Consider the following 10466-nt stretch of genomic DNA (forward strand, 5'->3'; position numbering starts at 1 on the left):
GGGGTAAACCATTTAAAACAGAGATGAGGAAAAACTTTTTCAGTCAGAGAGTTGTAAATCTGTGAAATTCTCTGCCTCAGAAGGCAGTGGAGGCCAATTCTCTGGATGCTTTCAAGAGAGAGCTAGATAGAGCTCTTAAGGATAGCGGAGTCAGGAGGTATGGGGAGAAGGCAGGAACGGGGACTGATTGTGAATGATCAGCCACGATCACATTGAATGGTGGTGCTGGTTCGAAGGGCCGAATGGCCTACTCCTGCACCAACTGTCTATTGTCTATATTGTTTCCCTTTTGTCCCCTTTTGTCACCCATTTGCATCTCTACCCTTTCTCCAGCCATCTGCCCATCACAACTCCCCTCACCTGTATCCACCTATCTCTCACCAGGCTCTGTCCCACCCCACCTATCTTTTCAAGTTTTCGCCTCCCCTCCCCACCCCCCTCTACGATCTGTCTGAAGGAGGTTCCCGACCCAAAACGTCACCTATCCATGTTCTTCAGTAGATGCTGCCTGACCCAATGAGAACTCCAGCACTTTGTGTTCAACAAAAGATTTTGCCATCTGCAATTCCTTGTTTCTTCAAGTAGAGATACGCTGTTTCATTGCACTACCTGAAAACAATGAAACTGTCACCAAAGTTAACTAGCTGTGTAATATTTAGAAGAGAGACACAAAAATCTGGAGTAACTCAGCGGGACAGGCAGCATCTTTGGAGAGAATGAACGGGTGACGTTTTGGTTTGTGTTTAATATTGTTACATGTACCGAGGTAAAATGAAAAGCTTTGACTAGCATGTCCAAACAGATTTGATATAGTGTAATCAGCACGTTACCACAGCTTCTCTATCTTTTAGGAGCTGTTACCTTGACTACTCCAGCTCCTTGATTCAGATGTTAACTTAACTTTCTGCTTATTGCCATCAGCATCTGCATTAGAGACTATTTAACCCACTTCTACATTCAGAAAATTTGTCACATGAGACTATTGTATCAGTCACACAACATTCAGTTTAGTAACAGGAGTCCAGCAAAGGTGGAAGAACAGAACAATTAAGGATTTTTTTAAAGTGTTGATCGCGCATTTATTTTTGTCTCATGAAAATTGAGTTAAAATTCATTGGCTGAATCTTTTATTATTCTTCGTGCTACAAACAAGAAATGCTCATCATCATTCTTAATGCAACAGACCAGACTCCATGGATGCTGCCTGACCTGCTGAGTTGCTTGAGCACTCTATATCTTTTTTTAAGACTTTTCTAAAGGTTGGGCTATATATTTCCATTTTCCACACAGTGTTTGCTTTATAAGGGAGTTGTGAAGATGAAAATGGAGACAGACACAAAGTGCTGGAGTAACTCAGTGAGTCAGGCAGTATCTCCGGAGAAAAGGGATGGGTGACGTTTCGGGTCGAGGCCCTACTTCAGATACAAAATGCTGGAGTGACAGCGGGTCTGGCAGCATCCATGAAGAATATGGATAGGTGACATTTCGGATCAGAACACATCTTCATGATGTAGGTGCTAGAAGTCTGAAATAAGTCATAAAATGCTCAAAATACTCAGGTGGTCAAGCAGCATTGGTGAACAAATAAACGGACTCAATGCAAAGGGGAAAAAGGGAAAACAAGTTAATCTTAAGTTGCAGAAAGAGTGTGGAAGGGATGGATAGAATAAAGAGAATATCTCTGATACGCTGAGGCCACGGTTTAGTTTAGTTTAGAGATACAGCGCAGAAACAGGCTCTTTGGCCCACCGGGGAGAGAACAGCACCCGTAGTCAGGATCGAACCTGAGTCTCCGGCGCTGCATTCGCTGTAAGGCAGCAACTCTACCGCTGCGCCACCGTGCCGCCAGTCAGTTAGTCAGTCAGTCAGTTTGTGATACTACATGACTGCATGATAGTCAGTTAGATGACTTTGGACATTAGTTAAAGTAAAGCAGATGATGATTAAACATGTAGAAACAAGGAAGTGCAGATGCTGATTTACCAAGGAAAGAAACAGAATGTTGGAGTAACTCAGTGGGTCAGGCAGCAGCCCTGAAGAACATGGATAGGTGACGTTTCGCAAAGAAAACGTTTTTCACTATAACCTCGGTGCACCTGACAATAATAAGCTAAACTAAACTAAACTAAACTCAGTGTGACGAAGGGTCCTGACCCAACATGTCACCCATCCATGTTTTTCATGGACGCTGCCAGACCCACTGAGTTACTCCAGCATTTTGTGTGTTATTGATGATTCGACTTGTTCTGACTATGGGAGGAAGGAGGAATGATTGTGAGAAAGACGTATTACTGAGTAGCTTATTACTGGAGCAAACACTTCTACCTCTAATGTTGCAAGCAGACTTCTTGTCTTGGGTAAATTAAAAGTTTTCACACGGCCTGTGACTGTAACTAAATATCTTTTGAAATGATGGCGGGCAGCTCTGTTAAACCAATTTTCTCCCTTGTAAGTAAGCAGATTTATCTCAGGCCCTTCACTCATTTCTACTTAAATATTGAAACGTACCGAATAGTGAAGGGCTTGGCAGGAGTGGAGAGGATGTTTCCACTAGTGGGAGAGTCTAGGACCAGAGGTCATAGCCTCAGAATTAAAGGATGTTCCTTTAGGAAGGAGATGAGTAGGAATTTCTTTCGTCAGAGGGTGGTGAATCTATGGAATTCTTTGCCACAGAAGGCTGTGGAGGCCGTCAATGGATTGGTACAGGTGGCATGGATTATGGGGAGAAGGCGTGAGAATGGGGTTAGGAGGGAGAGATAGATCAGCCATGATTGAATGGCAGAGTAGACTTGATGGGCTGAATGGCCTAATTCTGTCGGTATCACTTATGATCTTGTGACCTAAGCCGGAAATTTGGGTACAAGCCAACTGTTTCTCATTTAAAGTTTTGCACGCATCCTTTCTTGGGGAGTTAACATTCACCCCTCTATTTCAAAAAAGCTTCACTTTCTAAGAACCACTTTAGAATATCCTGGGAACAGGAAGGATGCTATATAAGAGCAGTTTTATTTGGATACTACAATTTTTTAAATGGTATTGATTCAACATGGTTTTGAAACAGATAATGCAAAATGCAGCCATAATGTACAATGCTCTGTGGGATTTCTGTGGCACCCAAACAAGATAGGCATTTATTAGAAGGTATCACAAAATGCTGGAGTAACTCAGCAGGTCAGGCAGCATCTCTGGAGAGAAGGAATGGGTGACGTTTCAGGTCGAGACCCTTCTTCAGAGACGCTGCCTGACCTGCTGAGTTACTCCAGCATTTTGTGATACCTTCGATTTGTACCAGCATCTGCAGTTATTTTCCTAGGCATTTATTAGAATAAGGTACAGAGAGAAACAGAAAGTTTAAGTGCTAAAGGGGCTTAGCAGGAAGAATGATTAATGAGGCTCAAGGTCTATTGCACTATCTGATCTTGCACAAACCAGCTCTGGTAAATGGTACATTGACCTCCAAAAGTAATGTGATATTCGTGAGGCATTTTCAGAGCAAGCAGATCAAATGCACAAGGTTGAGTTCATTTATAAATCTAAAAAAAAAATCATATGATTAGGGTTATGTGACACAGCAAACCTGGTGTTTCCACAGACCACATGGAACATGTGCAATGGGTGGGTAACTCAGTAACTCAACAGGTCAGGCAGCATCCCTTAAGAACATGGATTGGTAACATTTCGCAACAAAAAATCTTTTCATTACACCTCAGTTCAAGTGACAATAATAAACTAAACTAAACTAAACTAAACTAAACTAAACTAAACTCAGTTTGACGAAGGGTCGTGACCCAACATGTCACCTGTCCATGGTGGAGGCTCCAAGAACATTGTTGTGATAGTGTAGGGACTACTTTGTTGTATCCCAAGGACTACTTTGTTTGCCTGTGTAGTAATGTGTATATAAGGTAATGATGGTGATTAGGTGGCCACTCTGGTTCCAGGTGGCCACGGAATAAACAGCCTGGAGTTAAGCTGCACCATGATAACATTGTAAACACGTGTACTCGTGGTCCGTCCAGAGTCACCAAAGGTACAACAGTTACCGGACCACGAAGTACAACATGGTGGCAGCGGTTTGGTGTTTCGCCTAGGAAGGTAATGAGACATGCCCAAGCAGAAAATATTTTAAAACATTTTAAAAAAAAATTTAAAAAAAGGGCCCTAAAGGGAATCAAAACAAAAAGAAATAAAAGTTTCCAGATTGGTACGGGATGCTAGGAGTGCAACCCGACAGGGCCAGTTTTATGTAGGTATGTTTACCTGCTCAGTAGTCGGCGCTGAGTTGCCGACGGGACGCTGCGAGCTACTGGGGGAGGTGCGTGTAGGCCCACGTCGCGCCCCAGCACCTGTGCAGGCCCGAGATTGGAAGCCTGCGACTGCTTCGCGGGGGCGAGATACCGGGAGACCTGACACACGGAGGTGTGCGGCGACCGGGGGAGACCGACACCCGCGGAGGTGTGCGGCGACCGGGGGAGACCGACACCCGCGGAGGTGTGCGGCGACCGGAGGGACCGACCACCTGCGGAGGTGTGGCAACCGGTAAGGCCGAGGCATTGCATACTCACCCAGGCGCGGCGACCGGAGAGTCGGGATGGCCCTGGGCCCGAGGCAGCGGCAGCGCGTTCGAATGTGAGCGGCAGCGGCCGGGAGCACCTGTGGGCGGGGCCAGCGCACACCGCAGCCGAGGCCCGATCGCACCGCGATTACAGCAGCTGGGAGCTGCATAGTGCGAGCCCAGCAGTGGGAGCCCAGCAGTGCCAGCCCGGCAGTGGGAGCCCAGCAGTGCCAGCCCAGCAGTAGGAGCCCAGCAGTGCCAGCCCAGCAGTGGGAGCCCAGCAGTGCCAAGCCCAGCAGTGGGAGCCCAGCAGTGCCAGCCCAGCAGTGGGAGCCCAGCAGTGGGAGCCCAGCAGTGCCAGACAAATCATGGTGGTGGAGCATCTAGAGCCTACACTAAGTTTGATCTCCACAGCAAGTCTTCTTGAGGGGAAGATATGGAACAAAATGAATATTTTGTGTTAATGATCTGTGTAATGATCTGTGTACTGAAAGCTTAATGTATTATATTTGATGCTCTGGTCTATATATGTATATATCTGATGAGTGACCACACGGAGTGGGTGACCACCCGGCGATGAGTGAACTCCCACTGGGGAGTGACCACCATGAAGGCGAAAAAAGCAATTGTGTTTTTGTTGTGTTTAATAAATATATTTTAGCCCTAGAAAGATAAAGGAAAAACCCAAGCAAACAAAAGTAGACAGAACAAAGATTTTATATAGGACAAGGGGGATGTTGTGATATTGTAGGGACTACTTTGTTGTATCCCAAGGACTACTTTGTTTGCCTGTGTAGTAATGTGTATATAAGGTAATGATGGTGATTAGGTGGCCACTCTGGTTCCAGGTGGAGTTGAGCTCCAGCAATGTAACCTTTTACACACGTGTACTTGTGGTCCATCCAGTCTCAACAAAGGTACAACAGGTACCGGACCACGAAGTACAACAGTGATGGCAACACTTGGGGTCAGGACCCTTCTTCAGACTGATTGGAGTCTCCCCATACTCTAATCAGTCTCAAAAACGGATCCCAACATGAAAGGTAGCCTGTATTTTTCCTCCCTCCACGCTACCTCACCCACTGTGTTCTTGCAGCACTTTGTGTCTTAGAAACATAGAAACATAGAAAATAAGTGCAGGAGTAGGCCATTCGGCCCTTCGAGCCTGCACCGCCATTCAATATGATCATGGCTGATCATTCAGCTCAGTAGCCTGTACCTGCCTTCTCTCCATACCCCCTGATCCCTTTAGCAATCTTGCAATCTTGCATGAGATTGAAGAGATTGTGTGGCAACTGAAAATGTTAGGCCTTTTTAACCACCTTGTACCATACTTTTAAGTTAATATGTGTTTATGGTGATGCTAAACCTCAGATAGAAAAATGGAATGAAACTAGAGTCTCTAGTTATTGAGGAGAATAGTGCATTGTACAATTAAAAGACAATAGACAATAGACAATAGGTGCAGGAGTAGGCCATTCAGCCCTTCGAGCCAGCACCGCCATTCAATGCGATCATGGCTGATCACTCTCAATCAGTACCCCGTTCCTGCCTTCTCCCCATACCCCCAAAGAAATATGTATTTTCTTTGAAAACTCAGTTTTGGAAAATGTTTATGTTTAGTTTTGCTTTGAAAATGTAGCAAATATATGATAGATTAAATATTTAAAATATCTGAAGACCCAAAACATCACCTATTTCTATTCTCCAGAGATGCTGCTTGACCCACTGAGTTACTCCAGTATTTTGTGTCTATCTTCAGTGTAAACCAGCTGTTCCTACCAACATATTAACAATAGATATTTTGCCTATAAAACAAACTTTATTCTACAATTTAGCTATAGTAAATATTTACTTAATCTTACTCATTTTAAGTTACATGTAGTATATTGGACGGGTGGGTTAAAGTACAGATATGCAAGTGATTTCATGTGGGCTAAGGTACAGCTATTTACTGGTTCCTTGGTCTTTAACAACTATGGGAATGAAGGCTACAATGGCAAAGATTAATGAAACAGACTCGGTAACAGAAAATGCTATTAACATAATGCTTCAGAAACATAATTTCCATGACCCAACATAGATGCAGAATGTCAAGTCCCTTAAACGCCTTGTTAACATACACCGATCAGACAAAACATTATGACCTGATGAGCCAAAACATTATGACCACCTGCCTAATATGCCGCTGGTCCTCCGTGTGCAGCCCCATACGCAGCAGGGTGCGATGCACTGTGTATTGTGACATATTCCTCCCGTGACCACCATTAAAATTTTCTGTGACTTGTGCCACAGTAGACCTTCAGTCGGTTCGGACCAGATGGGATAACTTTCGTTGCCCTCGCGCATCGATGAGCCTTGGGCGCCCAACACCCTGTCGCCGGTTTGTTGTTTGTCCCTCTTCGGACCACTGTCGGTAGGTACTCACCACTGCTGACAGGGAGCACCCCACAAGCCTTGCCATTTCAGAAGTGCTCTGACCCAGTCGTCTGGCCATAACAAATTGGCCCTTGTCAAAGTCGCTCAGGTCTTTACTCCTGCCCATTTCTCCTGCATCCAACACATCAACTTCAAGAACTGACTGTTCACTTGCTGCCCAATATATCCCACCCCTTGACAGGTGCCATTGTAACAAGATAATCAATGTTATTCACCTCGCCTGTCAGTGGTCATAATGTTTTGGCTGATCTGTGTGTAATTCTCTGCAGTATTTGATCAGTAGCATTAAAAACTGTGGGCAAGGCTTGAGTTGAACATTTTTTGTCAAAGTTCAATACAGCAGAATCAAAATTTTAATGTGTATGCTGGAGAACTGCCCATTGGTGAAAATGATGTGTGCACCAATACTTTGGGGTCCATTCCAAGGCAAAATTCCAGTCAATGTGTTCAAGTGACCTCAAAATCTGATCAGATCCAATATCAGATATTAGACTGGATTTATCCATACTCTTTCAGTCACATAAAAATGGAAGAAATGCTTATTTTAAAAAATGCCAGGTGCAGATTTCTTATGCTTCCTGCAAATTTGCTTACCATTGAGGTAGGGACAGAATGGGGAGAAGGCAGGAGAATGTGGTTAGGAGGGAGAGATAGATCAATAGACAATAGACAATAGGTGCAGGAGTAGGCCATTCAGCCCTTCGAGCCAGCACCGCCATTCAGTGCGATCATGGCTGATCACTCTCAATCAGTACCCCGTTCCTGCCTTCTCCCCATACCCCCTCACTCCGCTATCCTTAAGAGCTCTATCCAGCTCTCTCTTGAAAGCATCCAACAAACTGGCCTCCACTGCCTTCTGAGGCAGAGAATTCCACACCTTCACCACTCTCTGACTGAAAAAGTTCTTCCTCAGTATCAGCCGAAGTATCAGCCTCCTATGGCAGAGTATACTTGATGGGCCAAATGGCCTAATTCTGCTCCTATCGCTTACGATCTTATGAATTTTCTTGTGCATCCCAATAATCAGGTCAACTGCCATAAAGAACATTTTTTTTTTAAATTAAAGAACTCCAGCACTTTGTGTCTTTTTTTTTTTTGTACACCAGTTCCTGTGCATCTGCAGTTCCTTGTGTCACCACAAAGGACGTGTTTAAATCAACCAAGAAACAACAACAACAAAAAAAGGCGAGAGGAAGACGGAAATCTTTGCCCACGTCCCAGAGTGCAGATGTCGACATGGCAGGGGTCAATACTTCATGGAGAATAATGGAATGACATTCAGGATCAACCTGCGCCGGAAGATCTCACGTCGCCCAATGCATCCATCGTTGCTTCCCAATGAGAGATGCATGGAAGTGGTTACATTGCCGCCTTCTTCTCACGGGGGTTTTCCCCCGTCTGACGGGTCCCACCAGCCCTAACCATCCACATGCCACACACTAATCATCCTAGTTATCACTAACCCTTTGTCTGCATTATGCAATAATGCGATGGGTGGTGAGCAGGAGCTCCAGTGAATGTAGAGAGCTCTCTACACAATTCTAAGGGTGTTTTTTTTGCTCATGCATATTTGGGCATGGCTGCAGTTTTCCCTGTAAATAAAATTACATTCACTCAACTAAAACGACAACAACAACAATATATATTTTTTTAAACCCAAAGATTGGTTTTCATTATGTTGAATAACAAACCTTTCACATTGCCACTTACTGAGCGTCAACATGTTATAATGAAAGCGACAAGGAGAAATCTGCAGATTAGAAGAACACGTTGTCGGAACCAATAATATCTTTCTTCAGGCAATAATAATGGGGTTTTTTTTTAAACCCAAGTAAGTGTGTTCAATAAGGAGAGTAAATCACATCCAAGGTATTCCAGTGCTATTGCCCTGCACCCTTGTCACACAGTGAATGACAGACAGACAGTGTTTACCTTTTGTGAGCTGAAGGACTGAGTCCAATGATACAAGACAATGCTGTCGCCGTCTTTTTCGCTTTTGCCAGGGAGAAAGCCCGCCTGCTCCTGAGCCGGGCTGCCGCTTTGCCAGTCCTCGATGTCTTTCCCGTCGTTTTCAGTCGCTGAGATCGGCCACCAGCTACAGTTGGAGGCAGGAGAATTCTGAGACGCCATGATAGCAGGGAGAAGCGAGGTGGCGAAGCATCAGTCTCAACATCAGCACCAGGCAGGCAGGCAGAAACAGGAAGACACAGGGCAACCAACCTCCAGCAAGCCGTCACAGCGTTCAATATGTACCGTTTGTGTGTGTGTGTGTGTGTGTGTGTGGACGTGCCTGTGTGTGTGGACGTGTGTGTGTGTGTGGTTCCTTCTCTGTTGGCATGAAGGCTCACTAAGAATTTTATGTATAAGTAATAATTGGTGACGTTCGTATACTACACGGCACGTTGGAACATCCACTGGGCGTGGTAGATTTCCATTACGTTATAGACATAGAAACATAGAAAATAGGTGCAGGAGTAGGCCATTCGGCCCTTCGAGCCTGCACCGCCATTCAATATGATCATGGCTGATCATCCAACTCAGTATCCCGTACCTGCCTTCTCTCCATACCCCCTGATCCCTTTAGCTACAAGGGCCACATCTAACTCCCTCTTAAATATAGCCAAATGAACTGGCCTCAACTACCTTCTGTGGCAGAATTCCACAGATTCACCACTCTCTGTGTGAAAAAAAACGTTCTCATCTCGGTCCTAAAAGACTTCCCCTTATCCTTAAACTGTGATCCCTTGTTCTGGACTTCCCCAACATCGGGAACAATCTTCCTGCATCTAGCCTGCCCAACCCCTTAAGAATTTTGTAAGTTTCTATAAGATCCCCCCTCAATCTTCTAAATTCCAGCGAGTTCATGCTTTAGATAAGTTGCAGATGAAAGCTTATCATTGAAGCTGAGAAAGGGGACATAAAGAGTCCATTAGGAGCCTCCTGTCCGCACAGGTTCAAAGAGAGCTATCCACAGCTGCCACAACCAGAGAGCAGTCCTGAACAACCATCTTCCTCATTGGTGACCCTCCCACTAACCTTGATCAGAGTTTGCTGGCTTTACCTTGCGCTAAACATTATTTCCCCGTCATATATCTCTCCACTGTAAATGGCTCTTTAGTCAGACTTTCCACTGACTGGGTAGCACATAGCACAAAGATTTTCACTGTACCTCAGTACACGTGATAATAAACTAAACTGAGACTCAGAGAGGCACAAAATGCTGGAGCAACTCAATAGGTCAGGCAGCATCTCTGGAGAAAAGGAATAGGCAACGTTTCCAGTCGCGACCCTTTGTCAGCAGGGAGGGAAGCTAGAGGTAAGGGAAGGCAGAGACTAATATCACTTTCATCATTTGATCTATCATCTTGTTGGTGGCAGCACATTAAATGGTTTTCTAGATGCTTGTTAGATGTGATGTGGTCTTCTGCCACCAATACCTTTTCACATCTCTCTCCTTATCCTTTGACCTATT

At 44.8% G+C, this 10466-nt stretch overlaps 1 protein-coding gene across 1 annotated transcript in view; it reads right to left on the reverse strand.

Moving 5' to 3' along the window:
• Positions 1–9368, reverse strand: part of gdap1l1 (ganglioside induced differentiation associated protein 1-like 1) — a 34056-nt gene extending 24688 nt beyond the window's left edge. The window contains exon 1 of the mRNA XM_078419041.1: positions 8927–9368. Coding sequence (XP_078275167.1) covers positions 8927–9124 — 198 coding nt within the window. The 5' untranslated portion in view covers positions 9125–9368. The remainder of the gene's footprint in view (positions 1–8926) is intronic.
• Between the last annotated feature and the right edge of the window lie 1098 nt (positions 9369–10466).

Source organism: Rhinoraja longicauda, chromosome 22, assembly GCF_053455715.1.
Source record: "Rhinoraja longicauda isolate Sanriku21f chromosome 22, sRhiLon1.1, whole genome shotgun sequence".
Taxonomy (NCBI): Eukaryota; Metazoa; Chordata; class Chondrichthyes; order Rajiformes; family Arhynchobatidae; genus Rhinoraja; species Rhinoraja longicauda.